Source organism: Ahaetulla prasina, chromosome 4 (genome assembly GCF_028640845.1).
Source record: "Ahaetulla prasina isolate Xishuangbanna chromosome 4, ASM2864084v1, whole genome shotgun sequence".
NCBI classification, from domain to species: domain Eukaryota; kingdom Metazoa; phylum Chordata; class Lepidosauria; order Squamata; family Colubridae; genus Ahaetulla; species Ahaetulla prasina.
Window position 1 is genome coordinate 61,357,005 of NC_080542.1, and position 26,349 is coordinate 61,383,353.

The 26,349-nt window shown below is 37.5% G+C and overlaps 1 protein-coding gene and 1 long non-coding RNA gene across 7 annotated transcripts in view; one reads left to right on the forward strand and one right to left on the reverse strand.

Moving 5' to 3' along the window:
- C4H7orf57 (chromosome 4 C7orf57 homolog) overlaps positions 1-25,831 on the forward strand; it is a 42,351-nt gene extending 16,520 nt beyond the window's left edge. For 3 of the 5 annotated variants that reach the window (XM_058180474.1, XM_058180473.1, XM_058180475.1), the window contains exons 3-9: positions 4,697-4,894; positions 7,573-7,678; positions 7,857-8,013; positions 11,580-11,680; positions 19,624-19,739; positions 22,032-22,182; positions 25,260-25,831. In XM_058180474.1, coding sequence (XP_058036457.1) covers positions 4,697-4,894; positions 7,573-7,678; positions 7,857-8,013; positions 11,580-11,680; positions 19,624-19,739; positions 22,032-22,182; positions 25,260-25,302 — 872 coding nt within the window. In that variant the 3' untranslated portion in view covers positions 25,303-25,831. The remainder of the gene's footprint in view (positions 1-4,696; positions 4,895-7,572; positions 7,679-7,856; positions 8,014-11,579; positions 11,681-19,623; positions 19,740-22,031; positions 22,183-25,259) is intronic. The other 2 variants (XM_058180476.1, XM_058180477.1) reach the window with 2 other exon arrangements.
- Positions 4,891-22,019, reverse strand: LOC131196958 (uncharacterized). 2 transcript variants are annotated; one of them, XR_009154854.1, is made up of 3 exons: positions 19,987-22,019; positions 19,150-19,259; positions 4,891-6,449 (listed from the first exon to the last, which is right to left on the reverse strand). It is a non-coding gene; the product is annotated as an uncharacterized LOC131196958 (long non-coding RNA). The 2 variants fall into 2 exon arrangements; XR_009154855.1 differs by lacking the exon at positions 4,891-6,449 and adding an exon at positions 10,629-10,887.
- Positions 25,832-26,349: the final 518 nt, after the last annotated feature.

The window sequence follows — 26,349 nt, forward strand, 5'->3', positions numbered from 1 at the left end:
CCTTTCTGTTTGTTGTTGATTAGTATCTATTTCTTCTTGTTCTTTGTGTTTATTTTTTAGTTGGTCTTGTCTTCTTTGGGGATTTAGCTCTAAATCTTCTTTGCTACTTTGGTCTTCTGACCCCACCAGTTGCTCAAAAAAGTCCTGAGCTTTTTCAAGTGTATCTATTTTAATTGTCCTTTCCTCCCAAGTAACCAACATCCCTTCTGGAATCAGCCATCGAAATAAAATGTTTCGTTTATTCAACTCCTTAGCCAGAAATTTATAATCTTTTCTCTGCTCTCTTACACTTCTTGGGATTTGCTTGAGAATCTGAATTTCTTTACCTTTATGTGTTATTATTTCTTCTCTGGATATTTTGTATATAATATCTCGCACTTTCCTTCTTGTAAATCGTATGTGGACCTCTTTTGGGAGTTTGTTTCTTCTCGCGTAACTCGTGCTGACCCTGTAAACGTCGTCCATCTCCTTTAACATTTCCTCCTTGTCTCTATCTAATACTTCAGCTAAGATTTCTGCCATCACTAGTTCCAAATCTTCATCTTTTTCTTGCACTACATTTTGAAATCTTAAATATGACGCAGCCTTATCCATCTCTATGAAGGTCAGGGAATTTCCCATTTCTTTGCTCACCATTTTTATTTGTTGGTCCATCTTTTCTAGTTCCTTCTCTGTTTGTTCCGTTCTTTTCTCTACTTCCTTTATTGTATGTTCATTCTTCTCTAATGCTTGTTGGATTGATCCTATTTTTTCATCGAGTTTCGATATGTCTGATCTCATTTCCAGTTTTAATTTCCCCATTTCCTCTTTCAGTTTGTTAATATCCGCTCTTGTCTCTGAATGGTTCTTTACCATTATTTCTTGGAGTTTTGCCATTGATTCTTGTAACATAGATAGCGAGATTTGAATATTTATATTGGAGGCGGTATTGATATAAGCTTTTCTTTTTCCTTTTTTTTTATGCTTTTAATGTAAAAAAGTTCAATAAAGTATATTTTAAAAAAAAAATGCAAGTAGAAAAATAGGGACCACCTTTGGTGGGAAGGTAACAGCGTTCTGTGTGCTTTTGGCGTTTAGTGATGCCGGCCACATGACCACAGAGAACTTCGGATAGCGCTGGCTCTTCGGCTTTGAAAAGGAGTTGAGCACCGGCCCCTAGAGTTGGAAACAACTTATCTTTATCTTTAATTAATAAGGAATGCTGAGTATTAAGCAGTATATTTTGGCAGGAGATTAACAAAAAACAATTTTTGATATTTTATCAAGAACTGAGGACAAATAGAGGAATTTACAACTTTTCACATTAAGATAGGAAGAGACATGTTAAGAGAAAAAGAAGAGTTGAATCATAAAAATCACATTAGACTCTTATATTGAAACACAGATAGTTAGAAAATACAGGTTGATACTCAAGACAATTCATTCAGGCTGTTGAGCAATATTTGCATCTATCAAACTAACATAAGAGATTGTATCGGGGAGATGAGTGGATTTCAAAAAGAAATGGTGTTGATGCTTCAAAGTACTTATGATATGTTGATAAATAACCATAGGGTGATAAAAGACTTAATGCATGACATTGTGGGGAAATCAAAAAATGTTCAACAAGGGACAATGAATAAAAATCATAAAGCACAGGAAATAGAGGAGATAATAGAGAAACCAGACGAAAAGAAAGAACAGATACATCAATGAATAAAACAAGAAGAGAAAAAGATGACGACAATAAAGACTTATGAATCAAATAAGGGACAATATATATTAAGAGATCAAAAATTGGGATTGAATAAAAAGAAATATAGTTTTGAAGAAAAAATAGGTTCTTGTGCAGAACCTAGAAATGGAAGAAATATTTGGGCTAAATAGGAAAGATGTAGACAGAGACAGAGACCCAAGGGAGGAGTTTGGGAGGCAAATCAAAAATGATGATAGAAAGTATGGAGAAAATAGGTAGTATAGAATTAAACAGTCTGATTGACTGTCTTGTGAGGCAGTAGAAATAGTTATGATTATTGATCAAAATCTTTTAAGCAGAAGTTATAAGACAGATAAATAGGATTCTCAGAAAACAACAAGAAAGAAGTATGAAGATCATGGATTTAACTGAATGCAGGCTGCCAGAAAATAAACTTGTAGAAAAATGAGAATTTCTAGGATTTTTTAAAACTTTCTCTGATAAGCTAGGATAATTATATTAAACAGAGAAACTAAAAATGGAAATGTTCAACATAATAGATAAAACTATATCTGGTTTTTATATTTATTTAACTGAATTGTAAAAATGTAAAAGAGAAAAACTGAAGATAGTACAGACAAATCTGAGTAGGGAAGTCAGATAAAGTTGTAAGCAATAATCTGGATTCAATATATTCCATGAGCAGTTTAGTAAAAAGTATAAAAGAAAACCCTCAAGAATATTATGTAGTTTAAGTGGCAAAAATCTGAATCTTGATTAAAGTGGACCAGCATCCTAATGAAATATATTTAGACTATGCTCTTTGGACTATAGGTAAGTGCTCTTTACTGGGCATTTGAATTACATTCATGCCTACTATTATCTGCCTGAATTGCAATAACTATTCCTGCTTCTAAAGTATTCTGTTTGTGTGCGTCATCAATCTTGAAACCAGAACAGTTTGTTTCCAATTAACCTTAACTCTTAACTGACAAGAATAAAACTTTGTTTTATCTTGAAAAAAAAATGCAATAATTCAGTGTAGAACAACTGGTGACTAAAAATAGTCAATTAACTCAGCAGTTGGTTTACTCATTTGAAGCAATGCAGACTTAGGCAGCAGCAGGAGTCGCAATTTGCCCCTATCATAAATGTCCTATTGTTTGCTGAAAAAATATGTGGAACTTTATCTCAATTCTCTGGAGATTGTCAGTCATCCAGATCATAATTGTCACAAAGATGCTTTTTCAAAAGGCAACTGGAGTTTGTTTTTCTTTGAAGACATTTTGCTTTTCATCCAAGAAGCTTCTTCAGTTATCTAAATTCCCTATCTTCTGGGCTCAGTGTAATTTATTGACTCTGAAGACTTCCCATCAGATGGAGTTGGGTTTGTCATAAGTCTGTTGAATAGAGCAGCTGCTAAATGGGCTATACTATTTTAGCTCAGCAAAGCCCTTTATTGGATAATATGTTGAATTTAGCCAGCATTCTATAAACTATGTATTCTCTCCTAGTGAAAGCACGAACAACTAATGTCACTTCTAGGAACACACAAAGGTACTATTCTGTGTCCAAATATACAAGTAACTTCAAATTGATCAGTTAAGATCTAACATGGAATGAAGCAGTCTTGATTGATCAACTCCAGGAAGGTTGGCTGATGAAATTCTAGATGAGTTGGTGAAAACCAAATATCAGATACTCTCCAAGGACTAAGGCAGCTCTGACTATGAAGTTACAGTAAAAAAAAAAGAGTAGAAATTGAGGATACAAGCCTATTACCAAGTTGCTGTCCCTTGTGAATAGCAAAACATGAAAGGATTTTGACAGAGGAACCGATGTAGGTTGGGGTGCATGCCCACATTTAACTGAAGCAGAAAAGGTCAGATGGTGGAAAGAGGGTGCCACAAACTCTCTTAAGAAACCAAACACAAATTTGGGAAACAGATTTTGCCCAGTTCAGAAGGACTGCTGAATCAGTGACAAAAAAGCCAAACTCAAACCAAGTGTTCTGTTTAAACATCTGATAATCATTGTTATTTTGCCCTTCCCTGCATGCCAGAAATAATCAAGCTATGAACTGCAGGAGAACAGGAGAAACTGCCAATTTTATGGACTTCAAGACTAGGAAGTAGGTGCACTCCAAAGAAATAGGAGGCAACTTAATCCATATCTGTGAGAGAAAGAGGATGAAGATAGCCCCTCCCTAATAGTTGATAGAGTATATGATAGATAAAGATAATAGAGTTCTCAGTCTGGCAAGAGTTTGTCTATAGGTGTGAAACAATAAAAAAAACCACAGCTTGGAAAAATCACCACATCATTTTTTGTTTTAGGCCTGACAATATTGAAGGAATTTGTATCCAATTTTTGATTTTGTCTTAGCATTGCCCTTTATTTCCCTAGCATACTACTCAAAGCTGTATCTCTTAATCATTATATATTCCAATTTTTATTATTTTTCAAAACTTTATTAAATTACAAAAAGCATAGAAAGCAAAGAAAAAAGAGTTTTTTAAAAGGGAAAGGAATAGGTAAAAACAAAATTAGAGAGTGCAAACAAAAAAAGGAAAAAACTATTGAAAAAAGATAACTTTCAACTTATATCCATAACAGATAAAAACCTAAAAATCAGTAATCAGTAAATAAACCAAATCAAAATGTAAGGTTAAAATTACATTTCTTTCTTTCAAACAAAAATCTTAAGAGTGGTTTCCAAGAAGAAACAAAGCTAGATAAACTTCTTTCTTTATTCAAAGCAATCAATTTCTCAACTCCTTAATTTGACCATCTATTTTTTACATTGTGAGTATATGTGAGGCCTTCCATCTCTGTTCCATACAAACTCTTGCTGCTATTGTCTATATAAAAACAAAGTTCCATATTTTTTTTTCAACCGTGTCTACATATTCTCCCATAGATCAAGTATTATTTGGTAACCAAGCATTGTGTTACAAATGTTGCCTATTTGATCATATAGCCTTTAACATATTTATCCTCCATTATTTATTATCATTACAGATTGGTATTATCACATCCCCCTGAAACGATCAGAGGAACAAGTTAGTTCAGAAGTTGCACAACAGCCAACATCTCAGATCCCAGGTCTTGGCAATTTGGGGGCTACTCACAATGATATTACTTTTGGGGGTCGAAGAAAGTGGATCAGGGATACTGATTCAGAATATGTAAAATTGGCAAAGCAAGGAGGTCAACCAGGTAATTTAATTTAGACAAATGTCAAAGCTATTCAGAAGGTTGATGTGAGTATTTTTATGTGGAGACAAAGAAAGAAACTACTGTTAGAAATGTTGGAAACTGAAGATAGAATATAACAGAAGAGAAGCATAAACATTTTATTTTTCCAGCTGACATTGTGCTTCTTAGTTTCTCAGGAACTTTCCTTACCAAATCCAAGATTCTGAACAATAAGAAAACATCTTAGACCTCTATTGCTGCTTATGAGACCATGTTATTTTTGTTTTTTTGGTTCAATTCCAGCGGGGACCCCAAGGCTCTGTCTTAGGCCCAGTACTCTTCAATATTTTCATTAATGACTTAGATGAGGGGATAAAAGGGGAACTGGTTAAATTTGCAGATGACACCAAGCTGACAGAAATAGCCAATACTCCACAGGATAAGTCAAGATACAGAAGGATCTTGACAGGTGTTCTGTCCCCCCACCTCAGTTTGGGAGCACGTGAAATGACTCAATTAGCTGGCAATTCAGTCCACGGCAGCTATCAGCTCTGGCAGCAAACCAGCGAGCATCTGCCAAGGTTTTTCTTTTATCTTTCTTGATGCCGGCATGTCAACCAGGAAGTCAGGAACAAACAGCACTCAAAGCCAAATGTTCAGTCAGTTGATTTGTTCGTCACGAAGTAGTATAGCAGCCTCTCCTGCTTTTATACCCTGTGAGGTGTGGCTCCATGACTCAGCACTTTCTAGGCCTGCCCCACCCCTACTTCTGTTGTTCCCACCTTTCTTGTCTATGAAACCTGGGATCTAACCAGGACTGACTGTCCACAGCTGGGTCTGGGAGCATTGCCTGGGTGGGGGGAGATACAGGAGACCTCCTTCTGGCCTGCCTCTGGCTCCTGGAGCTGAACCAGAGAGGCCGGCCCTGCAGAGGGAAGCCCTGACAGCCCTTCCCCCTCACTCTGTGAGTCACTCTCTGGCAGGGGGCCAGGCCCGGAGGGGGCTGGAGCCACAACTACAGGTTTAAACATATCTAAAATGAAATTCAATGTAGAGAAAAGTAAGATTTATATTTAGGTAAAAAAACCCAAATCACAGTAACTGTGAAAGAGATCTTGGAGCCCTAGTGTACAGTCTCTTATATATAAACCAGTAGTGTGCTGCAGTTGGCATAAAAGCCAACACAGTCTTAGGCTGCATTAATAGAGGGGTAGAATCAAGATATGTGAAGTGTTAATACCACTTTATAATGCCTTGGTAAGGCCACACTTGGAATATTGCATCCAGCTTTGGTTGCCACTATATAAAATAGATGTTGAGAGTCTAGAAAGAGTCCAAAGAAGAGCAACAAAGGTAATCAGGGGACTGAAGGCTTAAACATATGAAGAACAGTCGTCATGAGAGGCCATGTAGGAATAATATAATCCAAGGTAATAGTCACCCATCCACTCCAGGCAGCAGTTAGGGTCTGAGCCAGATTGCTCACCAAATCTTCAGGGAAAACCCCAAGCTCTCTTTGGAACCCATTTGGTCTATCAATTGCCTGGAAGAAGCCAACTGAATAAGCTCTGTCTCTCTGAAGGAAAGGGAGAATCAAAAGAGAATCAAAAGGCAACCAAGGAATTATCTGTTCACAACTGATGTTAATGTCCACCACCACCTCAGAACAAAAACTAAACCCAGCATGTAAACACTGACCTGTTTCGCTGTCGGTTATTTGGGACAGATCCACCAAAACCGCAATCTTCTGAGCCTCCCCACACTCAGTCAACACATAGCAAATTGAAACTCAAAGATCAACAGCCTTTGGGACTCTATTGCCAATCCAGCAACAGAATTAGGTAGCAAGGAAGGTGATAACATCAACAATGCCAACTGTTTCCTTATGCTGAATCTCAACTAGAATACTTCATATCTGGTTATCTTGGAGCAGAGTCCCTGACGTATGAAACTAAAATATTAAATTTACCCAAAGCTGTAAGGTAACTTCTTCTAATCAATCTATTTCTGAATAGTCTCATTTCCAGTTTATAAATTATTGTCAAATGTTATTTTCAATATTCAGGGAAGTCTCTGGAAGCTTATGTAATTAAATTGGCAAAAGGCATGTACAAGAGGGAATGATCAGCAAGCATGGAAAAATTCTGAGGTTTGCAGGAGCACAATATTTTTAATTAAAAAAGAGAATTAAGATTGTGACTCTGCATTGCTCAATGTCTTAGGGTACATACAGCAGAGAAGAAACAACAAATGAAGGGAGAGCAAAATGAATTATTCTGGAGATATGACTGGCTCCTTTTATATAGCATTTTGATTTCTTTTAAATATTAAATATTTCTCTCTCTTATTTTCCTGAAAGGTGAATAGATATATATTTTTTCAAATATCATGGTAAAGTAATTTTTGTAAAATTTTACAGTAGCATAATATGAAACAGCTAAATGCTATCTTCCACATCATGTTATTCCTACTTCAAATACAATCACCAATAGATTTTAAAAGCAAAATGTGAGAAAAAAGAGATTGCATCAAAATATCTTTCATATCCTGTCATTTAGATATTGTTCTCCTTTAGTGGATTAATACAAAAGCATATTTTTCCTTGCTCTAACAGTGTGCAGGAAACAGAATTTATTTGATTATCTTTTTTAAAATTTGCAGCTGTTTAAATATATTTTATATTTTTAAATATCTTTAAGATTTACTGAGACATTTTACTCCTACTCCACAAAAAGTATCACTGGGGACTTACAGTGCACCTGAATGGTACTCGCATCATAGTAAACAACCAGACGATGAATCTAAGTGAGTATTCTGTCTTCATGAGATGTGTTAATTTAATTTTACAATGAGGGGAATGGTTTTGTTGAATGATGAAATTTTAAAAAAATGTTCCATCACTTGTTTATGTCTCGCACATTATACAATATAGCTTTTTGATGGCAAATGCTATATTGTATAATGGTAACATTTTTGCCTCCAGATCTCGTTCTTCAACAATTCCAGACTACATGATTCATGAAGAATTTAAATCAGATCAACCAGCCAGCTATGAACCTAAAAGGGGGCCTTTTGATTTTGATATGAAAAGTGTTTGGCAAAGGGATGCTGAAGACAAAGAGAACAGAGAGAAAAGAGAGGTAGGATTCTGCTATTCCAAGCTATTATATTGCTTATTTTTAAAAATGATGCTAGTATGTCAGTTAGATTTTTGAAAACCAAATATGAAAATAGATTTAAAGTTTTTAGACTACTTGGAACAAGATTAGTTATGCGTGTGGAGGACTTTTTCTTGCAGTATGCTTGCAGTACAGTCTTAAATATGTATACCCGGAAACATTCCATTGGAACTAGTGTTTTTTACTACTAGTGTTTAAAGGGGCCTCTGGTGGCTCAGCAGACTAAGTCTGTTATTAACACAGCTGCTTGCAATTACTGCAAGTTCAAGTCCCACCAGGCCGAAGATTGACTCAGCTTTCTATCCTTTATAAGGTAGGTAAAATGAGGACCCAGATTGTTGGGGGCAATAAAAGTTGACTTTATATATAATATACAAATGGATGAAGACTATTGCTTAACACAGTGTAAGCCACCCTGAGTCTTCGGAGAAGGGTGGGATATAAATTCAAATTTTTAAAAAAAATGTTTAAGAAATTTAGTCTGAAAATTGCGTGTATGAAAAATAATACATACAAATATTGTAAAAAAGACTTTTAGAAAATAATAGGTAGCAATACATAGTTTTAACTAATTAACTATATTAACTAACTATATTATTATGGGCTAGTATTTAATAAAGGAGAATATCTGTAGCTCAGGGTCCTGCCTACCTTTAATGCAAAATAATTGTGATGTCAGATTCTACTAATTTGCTATTTTGCTTACTAAAGTGTGTATATATTAAAGATCTAGAATGCTTAGATTAAAGATTGATCCAATCTTATGTATATAATACTAAAACAGGCCTTATATACTATTTTATTGTATATTAATCCAATTTTAGTTTTAAATAAGATTAAAAGACTAACTGGTCTCTAGCCAATTTTTACAGAAAACATAAGCCAAGTACAAGTCTCTTTTCCTAATACTTTGTAGTCCTGGTTAATTGGAAGCTCATTTCTTTTCTATTTTGGCTAATAACCTCTTTGACTTTGAGAAAGGCACATTCTTTTCCTCACTTCTTTGAAAATCAAAGAAGGAGTGTTTGAAAAAACAAACTGCTGCTGTAGGAATTAGCCTGTTTGTGAATGTTACTTTACGCAAGCCTATTTTCCTGCAAGAATAATAGCTTTTTAAAGACTAGATTAAAGTAAATTAACAAAAAACATAGCTACTAACTGTGGATAAAAAGAAGTGTTATATTGTAATTTGGATATTCTATACAGGTAGTTCTTGCTTAATGACCAGACAATTAATAATCAAAATTATGACAGCAGGTGCCTATAATCCAGTTTTGAAGTTCTGACAGCTGCACACATATACAAGATTACAAGCTCACATTTATAGCCTTTTGTAATATCTCACTGTCGTGTGACCATGATTCTCAGCACTTTTTGTTAATTTCCAGCATTTGATTCTGGATTCTGAAAAAAAATTGTCCATTGGCTAAAATGGATTTGCTTAATGACCATTGCAGTTGCTTAATTGCCACAAATCAGATCATAAAATTGTGTATAATCACATAGTGATCTGCTTAACAAGCCCAACAATTTATGACTATAATTCTGGGCTCAATTAGAATTGTAAGTTGAAAACTAACTATAAACCAAATCACAACTTGGTTTAGTGCATCATATGAACGAGGTCATTAACAGGTTCCATTTATATATTGTTGAAGTAATCTAGTGTAATCTAGCTGTAGTATTTAGAACGCTAAATGCTATAATTTATTCATACAATTTCTGTATCTGAACTTAATTAAATTAACATTATGTGGATAGAATACATGTTATTCTTCTACTCATATACATTATTGCTGGCTTTTCCAACTTCTATGGCTAAACTTGATAATTAATTACTGTAATATTCAAAAAGCTTAAATTTCACTTTTGTATGGATTTTGAAAATAGTTTTCATTTTATCCATTTAAAATACTTCTAATATATCTAGTTGGGGCTTATGTTACTAGTATTTTTTTTTTTTTTTAAAAAAGAGGAGTTTAAAACACTGTGCTGTTGTTGTTTAGTTTGTTATGGAAAATGAATTTGGTGCAGCTATAGAAATGACTCGTAAGGAAGTTTCATAATATAAAAACACTATAATCCCAGTAGGTTCCAACCAAGATTATTTAAAAACATACAAATCCTAGGGGAATCTAGATTAGGTTATTTAATACATTATGGATTACTGTATTTTTCAGACCATAAGACGTACTCCACCCCCCAAAGTGGGTGGAAATGTCTCTGCATCTTACAGAGCAAATGTTGTTGAAGCCCCACCCACACTTCAGCCTCTGCCTCCAAGCAACTTGCCTCCTTGCAGCAAACTGCAAACAGCCTGGTCAGCTTCAGCACAGCCTGATTTAGCATGAGCAGCTGATTGGTAGTTGGATCTGCCTCCCAGAATACCTCCAATTATCTGTTCCTGGTTGGGCGGATCGCCGCTGCCCATCAACACCAGCGCCGGCCATCAGCATTATTTTTAAGTGTATATATACTGAGTGCTTTTATTTGTTCTGGGCTTTGGTCCAAGACTATAATAACAAATTATTGTTGTTGTTGTTTCTGTTGTTGTTGTATAATATAATTTTCTGGTTTTGGCTCAGTACCCAAATTAGAAAATCTATTTGGTTTATCATTTGTAACTGACATCTTAAAATGTGTGACTCTAATAAATTACATGTTTTTAAATAAAGTACGTTGCAGCAAATGTTGTAGCATGATGTATCACCTAATTATTTTTGTCAGTTGGCATCACCTGAAGTCTTCTTCAAATGCAGGCATATTAGATGAAATATTTCTTCTAAGAACAAGGAGAAGGAAATCTACTCCCTTTAATTTCACTTTAGGGAAAATCTATGTTAAATACAAAGTAAAATCATAATTACTCTAACATTAAGTACTAAAACCATATGTTATTTTACAACTGATTTAAACAGACTGGCATTAAAAATGGTTCCTTATTTCATTCCTTTTCCAAGAGACTGGCCAAAGATGCTGTGGTTGCTCAGTTGTGTGGTTGTATTTTTGATTTATGAATTATGAGTCTGCCATTTTCCTTCCTCAGTTGAACTATAGTAGGGATATTTGGATTACTTAAGTTACTGAAGAAAGATCCAAAAGAATACTGTCAGCTTTTATGAAGGAAAATACCTGGCTAGTCCATTGGTAGGACTCTGTAGTAGGACCCACAAAGAGAGCAACTGGAATGGCAGGATTGGCAAAATAGATAAAAGCAGTGAAAGGATATAAAATACACCCAAAGATATATCTGATGAAAGTCCCAATATTCTTGAAATAATACTATTTACTTGGGGGGAAAAAACTATCACAGTCCCAATCTTGTCAGTTATAATTGTTAGCCCCACTTAATAATTTGCAAACAGTCCTGGTAGAAATATCCTCCAGGAATTTGGCTTCCAAAGGCTTTGGCTTATTTTCTATGATGAAATCTACTGCTGAACTCTTATAACTACTTTTTTTTCCTCTTAGCTACTTCTTTAGTAGGATTTAATGTGAACTAGTGAAATCATTTTCTTTTCACACAGATAAAACTTCCTGCTATTACACCAAGATACCCACACAGAACTCAGCAAGCTATCCCATCTAAAGAATTCCATGGAGGAAACCGACTTTATTTTCCTCCAATGTAAGTAATTTGCAGTGGCAATTCCTATTAAAAGAATACTAGAATAATAGAGTTGGGAGGGACCTTGGAGGTCCAACCCCTTGCTGAAGCAGGAAATACTGTAGCATTCCAGGGAACTGGTTATCCAGTCTATTATTAAAAATGTCCAGTGTTGGAGCACCCACAACTTTAAGAGGTAAGTTGTTCTACTAATTAATTGCTCTAACTGTCAGGCCTGAAGATCCAATGAGTTTTCTTTCGTGGGGGTATTACTTGGAACCCTGACACTAACTGTCAGGAAATTTCTCTTCAGTTCTAAGTTGGTTCTTTCCATGATTAGTTTCCATCGAGTGCTTCTTGTTCTACCGTCAGATGCTTTGAAGAATGAAACATACAACATAGAATAGAGTTGGAAGGGACCTTAGAGGTCTTCCTTGGTCAACCCCAAGCAGGAGACCTATACCAGTGGTGTCAAACTCATGGCGTCACGTTGTCATCACATGACATATTGTGACTTTTTTGCCCTTCACTAAAATGGGGGTGGACGTGGCCAGTGCATGACACAACTGGGTCACGGGCCGCCAGTTTGATACTCCTGCCCTATACCATTTCAGACAAATGGTTGTCCAGTCTCTTTTTGAAAGCCTGCAGTGATGGAGCACCCACAAATTCTGAGGCAAACTATTCCATTAATTGATTGCTCTCACCTTTAGGAAATTTCCCTTAACTTTATTTATTTATTTATTTATTTAATTAATTAATTAATTAATTTTTATACCACCCTTCTCCCGAAGGACTCCGGGCGGTTTACAGCCAAAATAAAAACAACATAGACATAAACAAAAATTAAAAACATTAAAAAACTGATTCTAAAATTTGGCTAAATAAGATTAAACCTAACGTAAAACCATCATAAAAACCCCCATTAAAATTTCGTTAGGCTAGCACCGCACGGTGGAATAAAAAGGTCTTGCGCTCGCGTTTGAAGGTGCAGAGGTCGGGGAGTTGACGCAACCCCGGAGGCAGCTCATTCCAAAGGGCAGGAGCCCCCATAGAGAAGGCCCTCCCCCTGGGGGCCGCCGGTCGGCATTGTTTGACTGACGGCACCTTGAGGAGGCCCTCCCTATGGGAGCGCACAGGCCGATGGGAGGCTATTGGTGGTAGTAGGCGGTCCTGTAAGTAACCCGGTCCTGTGCCATGGAGCGCTTTAAAGGTGATAACCAACACCTTGAATTGCACCCGGAAGACCACCGCAGCCAGTGCAGGTTGCGCAGGAGAGGTGTTACATGGGAAGCAACTTTAGGTTGCTTCTCTCCTTGGCTAGTTTGCATTACATCTTGTCTTGTCTTTTGATCCTTTAGAAAATAATTTGACCTTGGCTTTCTAGGAGCCCCTCAAATATTAGAACAGTGATATCATGTCACCCGTAGTCCTTCTTTTCATTAGACTAGGCATATCCCATTCCTCTAATCATTCGTCATAAGTTTTAACCTCCAGCCCCCTAATTATTTTTGTTATTTTTCTCTGCACTCCTTCCAGAGTCTCTACATCTTTTTTATATTGTGGTGACCAGAAGTGAATGCATAGTCCAAATGTAGTCTTACTAAGGCTTTGTAAAGTGGTGATCTTGATGATTATGTGATCACGTGTAGATGCAGTTCCATTAAGGACTATACATTGAATGTGGTTTGTCAATCAGTTATGAATCCATTTGATGATGATGGTGTCTAACCCACATTTTTCTGTCAACAAGATAGAAAGTAGTAGGTTGTGGTTTACTTTATCAAAAGCTTTACTGAAGCCCAAGTAACCCAAATTGCAACATTACTCTGGTCACTAATTTTATCACATTGCCAAAAATGCAATAAGATTTGTCCGGCATGCTCTGTTTTTGACAAACCAATATTGGCTTCTGGTTATGATTTTGTTTGCCTCTATGCTTGATTATCTTTTCCAGAATCTTTCCAGCTATTGTTTTCAGGCTGATAAGTCTGTAGCTTCTTAGATACTCCCCCCTCTTTTTTTTTTGAAAATGGCAACTACATACATAGGCCCTTCTCTAGTCATCTGATAGTTTCCTGATAGTCTCAGATCTTTGAAAGATATGGTTCAGTGGTTCTGATACCACATCTACCAGTTCTTTCAGAGTCTTGGAGTATAATTTATCTGGTCTTGCTGATTTGAATTTACCTAGCATGGATAGGTGTTCTTTTACCATTTTCTTGCATTCTTATCCTGCATTTTACAGGGTTTTTTTAATAGGTTGGATTGTTTTTTCCTTTTGTGTAAAGATAGATATAAAAAACGAGTTAAGCAGTTCTTTCTCTCTGCTGCTTGTCTTGCCATTTTCTCCCATTAATGGACCAATCATTTCCTTGACTTCTTGTTTTTTATATGTTAAAAGAAGCTTTTTTGTATTTTTTACTTTTGTTGCAAGCCTTAGTTCTTTTTGCACCTTAGCTTTCCTAACTTCATTTACTCAGATTTGCGCTATTTACTGTTTTGGTGCCTTAGTTATTTGGTGCCCCTCTTTCCACCTTTTATACTTGTCTTTTTTTAATCTTTCAGTTTACCTGAGAGTTCTTTGTGCAGCCACCATATTTTGAGATTTTTTTATATTTTCTCCTTTATTGGACTGGACTGGCTTTTATAATCTCAATTTTCAAAGTTTCCCAAGCTTCTTGCATTATTTTCCCCTTGAGATTTTTTGTCCATGGAATCCTTTCCAAGCTGTCTCTAAAATTATTGAAATCAGCTCTCTTAATGTCCAAGACTCTAGTTTGACTTTGTTCTATTGCTTGTGCTTGCATAATATTAAATTCTAGTATTGCACGATTACTCCCACTCACAAGATTTCTGTAGCTTCAACACTATCATTTCATTTCTCTTTGTGAAAATTAAGTCCAGTATGGCTGACATAATTCCATTCTTTGCTTTTTGAGAGGCAAAGTTGACTGCTAGGTTTGTCAGGAATCTTCCGCCATATGCAGAATTTGTCTCCCAGTTGATGTCAGGATAGTTAAAGTCCCCCATTATTTTTGGTGTGTGATTCCCACTGTACATGCCTTAGTTAAATGACATATACTTCCACCGGTTGGGTGGTCTATTGTATACACCTATGGCTATGGCAATGCTATTCTTTTTTTCCTTTTATAATGACCCAAATATATTCAAAATGGTTTTCATTATTTTTTGTTGTATTTCTGTAGTGATACAGTTATTTTTTATATACAGCACAACTCCACTTTTTTTATTGTCTGTTTCTTTTAAACGATTTAAATTCCTTTAGCTGTATATTCCATTTATAGGCTTCATTCATCCACCAAGTTTCCATAATGGCAACAATATTATATCTCCCCTCAACTGATTTCTAGTTCACCCTGTTTATTCCTCCCACTTTGTGCACTGATGTATAGCTATTTTAATTCTTTTTTTTTTCTGACTCTGTATTTGTTTTCTACATAACCTATTTTGTGTCTGAGTTCCTCTTCTTCCTGTTTAAATAGTCCCTATGGTGTGGCATACGCTATCAAAAGTTTATTTTTTCTTAACATCAACCATAAATGGCACAAACATTTATGATAGAAATTCTGACAATCCTATTAATTTTAGGTTCCCGGGGACTGAAATATGCTGTACCAATTAACTCTCTGAACTCTCAATTATTCAGTTTAAATATTTATTCAGAAAACCCCTGAATTAAGCCTAGAGCCGAGGGAGTCCACTGTGCCTCAGATAGCTGGTTGTGAATCCCTCCTTGTGAAGTGGGGCCATAGGAATCAGATGGGTCTGTTGATCGTGTACCTGGCTCCTTGCTGCGTGACTACAGCCCTGCCTGAGCTGCTGGAGGTGCTTGCCGGGGTGGCAGTTGAGACTCCCAGACTTTTGGTCATGGGGGATTTCAACTTGCCATCAGCCAGCTTGTCATCAACGGTAGCTCAGGAGTTCCTGGCTTCCATGATGGCCATGGACCTGATTCAAGTAATTGATGGCCCTACACACATGGGGGGAGGCACACTAGATCTGATTTTTATCTCTGGACAGTGGATTAATGATCTGGTATTAGGAGATTTAGTGACGGAACCGGTGTCATGGTCGGATCATTTTCTCCTTCGCCTGGACTTTCGGACAGCCACTCATCACCGCAGGGAGACGGAGCCAATGCGTTGGTTCCATCCCAGGCGCCTGATGGATCCTGAGAGGTTCCGGATGGAGCTTGGGCCGTTCCCTGAGGATCTTGCCCACGGCACGACTGAAGAAATAGTTGCGGCCTGGGAGCGGGCCGCGGCTGGGGCTTTGGACCATGTCGTGCCTTTGCGGCCTCTGACCCGGCGTAGATCTCACTTGGCTCCTTGGTTCTCTGAGGAGCTGAGGGAGATGAAACGCCGGAGAAGACGCCTAGAGAGTACCTGGAGGTCTAGCCGTTCCGAGGCTGATCGGACACTAGTGAGATCTTTTACTAAGACCTACCTAGTGGCAATGAGGGAGGCGAAACGTTCCTACGTTTCCACCCTCATTGCATCGGCAGATAACCGCCCGGCCACCCTGTTCTGGGTGACTCGCTCCCTCCTTCATCAGGAGGGGCGGGATGACCCCCTACAGGGACATGCTGAGGAGTTTAACGGTTATCTATACGATAAAATCGTTCAGCTTCAGGATAGTTTAGACCAAAATTGCGATGATCCAAGTGGGATGGCAGAGGCACGTCTTGTTGAGGTTGTTTGGGATGAGTTTGAGACTGTGGCTCTCAAGGACGTGGACAGGTTACTGGGGAGGCTACATGCGACCACATGTTTACTGGACCCGTGTCCTTCCTGGCTGGTGCTGGCTACTCAGGAAGTGACACGAGGCTGGCTCCGGGGAATTATAAATGCTTCATTGTTGGAAGGGGTTTTCCCCGCTGCCTTGAAAGAGGCGGTGGTGAGACCCCTCCTCAAGAAGCCTTCCCTGGACCCAGCTATTTTGGGAAATTATCGCCAGTCTCCAACCTTCGCTTTGTGGCGAAGGTTGTAGAGAGTGTGGTTGCATGGCAGCTTCCCCGGTACCTGGATGGAGCCGTCTATCTAGACCCCTTCCCGTCCGGCTTCCGGTCCGGTCACAGTACGGAGACAGCTTTGGTCGCGTTGGTGGCTGACCTCTGGAGGGCCAGGGATAGGGGTTGTTCCTCTGCCCTGGTCCTATTAGATCTCTCAGCGGCGTTTGATACCATCGACCATGGTATCTTGCTGCACCGGTTGGAGGGGTTGGGAGTGGGAGGCACCGTTTATCGGTGGTTCTCCTCCTATCTCTCCGACCGGTCGCAGACGGTGTTGACAGGGGGGCAGAGGTCGACCGCGAGGCACCTTACTTGTGGGGTGCCTCAGGGGTCGATTCTCTCGCCCCTCCTGTTCAACATGTACATGAAGCCGCTGGGTGAGGTCTTCAGTGGTTTCGGGGTGAGTTACCATCTGTACGCTGATGATACTCAGCTGTACTTTTCCACCCCGGACCACCCCAACGAAGCTGTCGAAGTGCTGTCCCGGTGCCTGGAAGCCGTACGGGTCTGGATGGGGAGAAACAGACTTAAGCACAATCCCTCCAAGACGGAGTGGCTGTGGATGCCGGCACCCCGGTGCAGTCAGCTGCAGCTGCAGCTGGCTGTGGGGGGCAAGTTATTGGCTCCAACGGAGAGGGTGCGCAACTTGGGTGTCCTCTTGGATGGGCAACTGTCGTTTGACGATCATTTGGCGGCAGTCTCCAAGAGGGCCTTCCACCAAGTACGCTTGGTGCGCCAGTTGCGCCCCTTTCTTGACCGGGATGCCTTATGCACGGTCACTCATGCCCTTGTCACTTCCCGCTTGGACTATTGCAATGCTCTCTACATGGGGCTGCCCTTGAAGTGCACCCGGAGGCTGCAGTTAGTCCAGAATGCAGCTGCGCGGGTAATAGTGCAGTGCAATAATAGCCAGTAATAGCCAGTTGCTCCCATGTAACACCAATCCTGCGCAGTTTGCACTGGCTTCCTGTGGTCTTTCGGGTGCGCTTCAAGATTCTGGTTACCACCTTTAAAGCGCTCCATGGCTTAGGACCTGGGTACTTACGGGACTGCCTGCTGTTACCTTTTGCCTCCCACCGACCCGTACGCTCACACAGAGAGGGCCTTCTCAGGGTGCCGTCCGCCAAGCAATGTCGGCTGGCGGCCCCCAGGGGAAGGGCCTTCTCTGTTGGAGCTCCTACACTCTGGAATGAACTTCCCCCGGGTTTACGTCAAGTGCCTGATCTTTGGACTTTTCGCCGTGAGCTGAAAACGCACCTATTTATTCAAGCGGGACTGGATTGAAATTTTATTGGGGTTATTTATATTTTAAGATTTTAAATTGTTTTAATATTTCGGCCACATTATAATATGTTTTTTAATCTCTTTTAATGTTTATATAGTATTTTTACTTGGCTGGACACTGCCCTGAGTCCTTCGGGAGAAGGGCGGTATAAAAATCGAAATAAATAAATAAATAATTTAATACTAAGTAACTCCGTCTCTTTCTGTGATGGATGCAAACCATTTCTTTTGGATAGGTTTTCATCAGACCAACTTCAAGTATCATGACTAACATAACCAAAACCTTCTGTTTTACATCATTATTTTAACCATATTTTACACCTTTTCCATTTTGCTCCTCATTTACAGGTAATACCTCTAAAAAAGTAAATGTACAGACTATTCTGCTAAGTTCCTGCTGCAGGTTCTGGAAATCTTTTGAATAAGTCACTAATGCCAAGCGAGGCGCTTTAATCGCTGGCTAGAGAGACGCTTGGATGCAGGCAGGATTCAGTCAGCGGCCGCGTGGCGCTTGGATCGGGTGGGCAGCGAGGTGCATGGATCGGGTGGGCAGCAGCTTGTGCATAGGGACTACCCAAATGGCTGAAAAAAGTGATTTCTGACAGGTTCTCGCACTTTTGACCAGTCCTCACACTTACGACCGGTCATCATTTATACCTGTTGCAGCATTTTGTGCATAGGGACTACTCAGAGGGATGAAAAAGTTATTTTTGACCGGTCCTCACACCTACAACTGTCCTCATATTTTACATTTTGTGCCCCATCTTGTAACCGTGGTGAAGAGAAATGAGAGACATGGTTGTTAAAAATGCTGCAATGGGCATAAATGTGAGGATGGTCATAAGTGTGAGGACCGGTCAGAAATGACTTTTTTTAGCCCTCTGAGTAGTTTCTATGCCCATACCCATGGCCATCCGGTCACATGAGCAGCTAGGCTCGCCCACCCAGTCACATGAACAGCTAGCCACGTCCACCCAGTCACATGATCACCAAGCCACACCCCAAAATAAGCCACGCCCACAAAACCGGTTGTTAAAAGATTTGAATCCCACCACTGCAAACAGCTGAACCTGCCATCTTAGTATCCCTATTAAGTTCAGTAAGAGCACTGTGTCTATGAGGTAGGGACACACCAAAAGCTTTGTGTTTATGGTCCACAGGTCTCACTCACTCTGCCAGATCCAATAGTTGTCCATATTCCCCTTCTCCTGCAGGGTCTTTGTGGTAGAAAGAGCTGATAGTGAGGCAACTCAAAAGAACACACAGTTGAGTTGGACACAACTAAAGGAAAGAAGCAAAACAAGTTGTAATCAGCATGTTGCAAAGAGAATGTAGATACAAACCACAAAATAGTTGTTTATATCTGTTGCTCAGTTTACCTACTTGGAAAGACTTCTGTGAAATACTTTGACATTTTATTTTTCAGTTCCACTAATTATTGGCCTTCAATAATGGAATGTTTTCTCAACTTATTTACTGTTATTATTATCAATAAGAGGGAAATAGATATATTTCTTTTTGCTTTGTTTTTGAAATTACATACATTAATATATAACTAGTATTGTTTGCTTATAATTATTACTATGAAAAATCTATTAGACCTAGTTTTAGTTTAAAATTTAATTATTTCTTATTTTCTATGAAGGCCTGCTCATAAAAAAAATGAGCCTGTAAACTTCAGCAAACTGATTAGTAGTGGCTATGGTGATGAATGGCTTCAGCAACGTGATCAGTGGAAGAAAAAAAATACTCTGCCTAATGGTAAAAAACCTTTTTTAAACATTACATCATATTTAATATGCTGTAAAAGGTTGCTTAATAATCCCTGCTCTAATTTATAAGCCTGTTTTAATTATTGTGGTTCATAATATGAAGTATTTTATTCAAATTCTGCAACTTATCAGACTTGAATTCACACATCACAATATGGCAGTTGTATTTTCTTTTTAAAAAATTGATATTTTATAAACTCAGCCATTATTTGTATAAATTATAATTTACAGCTTACCTTGTGTGAATCCTGTCAATTGTGGCTTATTCAGCAATCCATAGTTAAACAAACTTAGTATGATATATGAAGCAGTCAGTTCTCTCCTGATTATAAGGCCAACAGAACATCTTCATTGTAAAGAAGAAATCATAAGCATTATTTTGCAGCAACTGCCATTAGTAAAGATATTCTACTTGAAACTATTTAAAATTATGGCATAATATGTCCATAGATTATATTCTAGTAGAACATTCATTTTATATTATGAATAATACTTAAATATATCTGAAGACATGTTCAGAGAAGTAAGAGCTTTTAAGATTTTGCAAAGCATATTAAAGAAGGTACTTTGCAAGGCATGTTGGTTCATGCCCAAGATCTTTCTTACAAGCAATAAAACAATCACACTTTATGAAAAGCTCTTGCAATTGTCTGCACGTAATTGTTTGTTGTTTATTTTATGCAGTTTATAGTCCACTCCAGTTGCACAGAAGTAATAGTATTCGGTTCCCCTTCCATATCTCAGATTAAAGCAAAACATGATATAGTTAATAAATTAAAGCCATAAAATCACAGTATAAGGCCCTAGGGATAATTGTAGACCATACTTTTGTATATATACCCTCACCACTGAACCATATCCATTTTTTTAAGGACACATAATCATGTTCAGCTTCTCTAGGGTTAGTTAGGCAAATCCTTTTTAAACACCAACAGGGAATGGGCCATTTGAGGGTCTGAGAGACTGCTGTCCAAAGAAGTGGACGAACAATAGAGTAGGCATATTATTCTAGCATCTATAGATGGCATTCTCTGAGCAAAGGACGTGGAGAGAGTTTGTTGTATTTGACAATATTGAGTGAACAGATGTTTTTGGAAGAAGACAATCCTGTAAATATTCAAACCATGAACCATATAGAGCAGTGATGGTTAACCTTTTTGGTACTGAGTGGCCAAAACGCATACTTGTGCCCGAACCCCCAAAATGCAATGTGAGCGCACCCCCGTGCATATACCCCATCCCCGCGCATGTGCCCTGTCTCCCCGTGCCCCATTTTGGCTTCCAGGTTGGTGCAGGCAGTTTTCCAGGCCCAAAATGGGATGTGGGGAGGATGCGCCATGTTTTGGGCGTAGAAAGCCACCAACCTAGAAGCCAAAATGCGGTACGGGGGCGCAGCGCAAGGCTTCATTGGGCCCCGTTTTAGGCCTGGAAAGCCTCCTGTATCACCCAGCACATGTGCTCGCCCCCACGCATGCACATGCATGTCCCTGCATGTGCCCCACCACCACACGTGTGGCAGAGACCTGAAGACCAGCTGGCCAGCAGGAGGCATGCACGCATGTGCAGTGGAGCTGGCCTGGGGCAACGGCTGGCATGCCTGCAGAGAGGGCTCTGAGTGCCACCTATGGTTTGCCATCATGGATATAGGGGCAAAACAGATGATGGTAACCACCATTCTAGAATTACATTCAATGTACAATGAATAGACAGTACTTCTCCAAAAATAAAGTATTGCAGGGGTGCAACAAGGAGTGTCTATGGCTACTTGAGCCATTGCATTCTGGATCAGATGTACTTTCCAAATGCATTAGCATAATCAAAGTGACTAGGAAATGAGTGACCATTGATAAAACCTATTATATGTGCACACACATTTACTGCACACACATAATAGTTTTATGAATTCAGGCACAGAAATATCAGTAGTCCTATAGGTTTTGCAGAGTGCAATTTTGAATGCTTTGCATAATCTTACTTGTTTTAAAAAAACCAAATTCATATTACATTTAAATGTTTAATATAGATCTTTTAATATAGATCTGTTTAATAGAACATCTTTTGTAATCACTTTGCTTTAAGCAAGTGTTTTGGACAATTGTTAAGACATATTGGGCTAAATTCTATCTTAGAAAAAGAGAAGCTATAGCCCTCCAGATTAATTTCTATTATCCATGGGACAAGATTGCAGTTCAACATCTTTTGGAAGAATCATAGATTTCCCTTCTCTTTATATCCAGAATGCATTTTAAGTAAAGAATTCCTTTTCCATTATTTCTTGCAGATTCTCTTCTTCCTCCAAGTGAGTATCAGAAGAAAATAGAAAAGAGGCAGAAAGCTAGGAAACATACATTGTCATACAAAAGAAAATCTAAATCTCAATCTGGACTTGAAATGGGTGCCCAGCCTAAGAAGTCACTCTTCAAGCTCAGAATGTATGCCACCCAAGATCCTATCCCAACAGCCCATTTCTGACATAGCCAAATATAAGAATTCTATTTTGCTGTTGTTATTTTTTCTTTGCTATTAGAAGAGAATTTAATAATTAGGAAATTAAGGCATATGGTTAATACAAATATTCTTTAATGTTAACCAAATATTGAATGATACATTCCTCCTCTTCTGAAAATACCAGAATATTCGGTAAAGTTTCTCCTTACAATGGAAAATAATTTGGCCTTGAATTGACAAAAATGAAAGGCAGAGTAAAATGACTGACTGACTGACTGACTCAATCAATCAATCAATCAATCAATCGTAATTTTGCATAATAACATAAATAAATAATAAAGTAGAAATTATTTCTACTTTATACATAATAGTGTCAGTTCGGAGCAGAATAAATGGGAGGTTATTTTGACCCCATGCGATCATACATCCTTTCACTACTTCTTCCAATTCTACTTCTACTTACATTAAAATGCATGATTTTAATGTAAAGTAGCTGTTAGTTATGCAGCATGCAAAATGAAATTTCTACAGCTTATACTAATGTCTCACTTTTGCACATTTCATGTAGGCCCTTTATTAGGAAATAATAGTAACAGTACTTTTATGTAACAGTAAAAAAATATAGAGTTGGTTCTAAACCAATTATTTGGATTCAGGCAACATTCATCAAATTCAGAATAGAATTTAATTCTTATGATAGGGAAGTTCCTTATTTTTACTTATGAGGTATTTGTGATTTTTATTTATGAGCTATTTGTGAAGAAAGGCATAGACTTAGGCCTCTACAATAATTCCATGAGCTATACTGGTACTCTTTATTTTTTATTTTTATTTATTTTATTTTGTCAAGCATGTATTGTATGACAGATACAAGTGTAAACATAATTTACTCTGTTGTAAAAGAAAAGAAAGAAATTACAAACTAAATGATTATTTAAAAACCCTGCATCCAGTGAATTAATGATATACTGGAAATGTTTTTGAAAGGAAATTAGACAAATATTAAACAGAGAACTCTTGTGCCAGAAGAATTCTTGTTCTTTTAACTATGGGTAGTCTTTGGCTTACAACCATTTGTTTTTTAGCAGCACTGAAAAAAGTGACTTATGACCATTTTTCATACTTACCATTGTTATAGCATTCCTGTGGTCAGGTGATGAAAATTTGAATGCTTGGCAATTATTGTATTGTATATGCAACTTCGTATTTATGAAGGTTACAGTGTTCCAGGGTCATGCGATCACCTTTCTTGACTTTTTGACAAGCAAATTCAATGGTGAAACTAGATTCACTTTACAACCATGTTTCTAAATTAATAGTGTAATGATTTACTTAACAACAGTGACAAAAAGGGTTGTAAAATGGGACAAAATTAATGAGTCCTTCGGGAGAAGGGCGGTATAAAAATCAAATAAATAAATATAAATAAATAAATTTAATTGTCTTGCTTAACAATAGAAGTTTTGGGCTCAATTGTGGTTGTAAGTCTTCTTTGGAGAATGAAACTAATTGCCTAAAAACAATTCTTTTTTCATCATATCTATCTCCTCAAATTGCAAGGTTCCACACTTCAGTAAAACAAATCCCACTGAATTTAGTATGATTTAGCAAAGTATGATTTAGTATGATTTAACAAAGATGCATGGACAAAAACATGAAATAATTGCTGGCTAAATAAATACTTAATACTAAGTATCTGAAGGCTGTATTTACATTATTTTAAGGAAACTAAGTCCAAGGAATGTTGTATGTTCATAATATTACAAAGTTAATTATAAAATTCACCTAGATATTTCATTATGACATTTATTTATGTAAATAATTAATTTGTATTCTGTTGTTAGGTGTCTTGACAGAGCACAATAGTATATCAAAAAGAAAATAACCTAACAATATCTTCTTGGTAAAAAATATAGTTGAATATTTCCAAAATCATTCCAAATTTCAGAGACATTTAAAGTAGTGCAGGCCAGAATATTTTACAAGCATAAAATATTTAAAAGCAATGTTGATTATTCTGTCAAGGAAAAGCATTTCAGAGTTGTAAACCAGTTTAGAGAAGTATTGTACCTATTAGTGGCCCTTCTAGAATTTGCTGTAGTTGTGGCATGACCTATAGAAAACACTCTTTATTAATATTAAATGATGCACTAAAAAAAGGAAAAGATAATCTCTGAGATTACAGCGCTGTATCTGTAGTTGCTTAAAGTTTAATTTGAAATAAATATCTAAAATCAAAACTTTAGAAGGCCCCCATGTTCTGTAATAGCTTTAAATAAGAGTTTTCCCATGTGTTATGCAGGGCGATCAATGTTTCAGAACTGGGATTACTTGGTCTTCTTGGTGGCAAGAATAAAAAATATTTTTATCTCCCACACAATCTGAACCTCCAAATATATCCATAATCCATCTTTTATTAATGGATGGATCTGAGAATATTTTAAGGCTAGGTGCTCTTGACTTTACTACTAACAGCAGCAGTTGCCAGAAGGGTCAGTATTTCAGATAATTATTGATAGACCTAAGCAGAAAAAAAAAATCTGCATCTATTTTTTAAAAAGCTCAGTCATTCACAATTGATATTAGTTTATATTTTTGCCAGTATTAAATAGTTAAGTGAATTGGAGTGTTTTTATATTTCATATATCCATGAAATTCCAAGTTTAGACTGTTTTAAAATCCTACATATTTTGTAAAAGCACTTTGAATATTTTGGGAATGAACCTAATATATTTAATTTGTATTGAATTCATAGTTAATTCAAAACCGTTTCATATGCAATATTTTATATAATATTTCAAGAACTCGTGGCAAGTCAAATTTAGTATTTACACTGTCTTAAATATTGCCAAGTAAAATTAAAATGAAGACAAATTGGGCAGTCATAGTCCTGGTTAAAGAAGTGATATTCCAGTTTCTGTGCTGTTCACTTCAAAGTAATTTTAAAATAGTGAAGCCCTTCTGTTTCCCTCCCCTCCTCTATATACTTCTTTTCTTTTTTAAAGCAGAAGCACTGTGTTTCAATTAGACTACTAATTTTCTTCTCATTTCTATTTTGCAGATTCAGAGACATTCCAGCCAGAATCGACACAAACAGAAATTGACTAAAAGCTGGTACTTCACAGAATTTTCACAGTTCTGTTGCTATTTCCATTCAGCACCGTGTGCAGGAAACTGATAAAGTTTAGGAAGCAGGCTGCAATAGTAATCTGCTAACCAAGTATAATAGGTGTCAGGCTTCAATCTGATAAACCAACTATTTCTAAGGCTCGCCTAGTGTCTTCTAAAGCCACACCTGTTGCTTGAGAGCTGATGAGTATCCCCAGAGTCATAGGACACTGTTAAAAAAAGGTATGCTTTGATATTGAACTACTGGAAAATGTATAGGGAAACATAAAAATGAGACCAACTTGAGCTTTATAGTGCTGACTTTATTTTTGTATCTTTTTCCAAATAAAAGCTAGTTATTTCATTTTTTATGAAATAAATTGAATGTCAGTAGAAATTATTTTTCAGAATATTGGATTGTACTGGTAGTTTTAAACACTATTTATATTTTGTTGTACTTTATATATAAACTTAAATGAATGCTTGAATTATATTTGAATAAACATCATTAGAAATTGGAAACAATTGTCCTTTATTTATGGCTCTTTTGAGTAATAATGTGATGTAAAGGTAAAGGTTCCCCTCGCATATATGTGCTAGTTGTTCCTGACTAGGGGGTGGTGCTTATCTCCATTTCAAAGCCAAAGAGCCGGCACTGTCCGAAGACGTCTCCGTGGTCATGTAGCTGGCATGACTAAATGCCAAAGGCGCATGGAACGCTTTTACCTTCCCACCAAAGATGGTCCCTATTTTCCTACTTTCATTTTTTATGTGCTTTCGAACTGCTAGGCTGGCAGAAGCTGGGACAAGTAACGGGAGCTCACCCCGTTATAAAGCACTAGGGATTTGAACTGCTGAACTGCCAACCTTTTGATCGACAAGCTCAGCGTGTTAGCTACTGAGCCACCGTGACCCTTAATGTATTATTATTGAGCAGTTATTTGGACCTCCAAACAAAAAATGTTCAGAAATACAAGATTTAATGACAGTTTCCATTTAATTTTAAACAAGATGGATATAATTTTTTTAATATGTTTTAGACA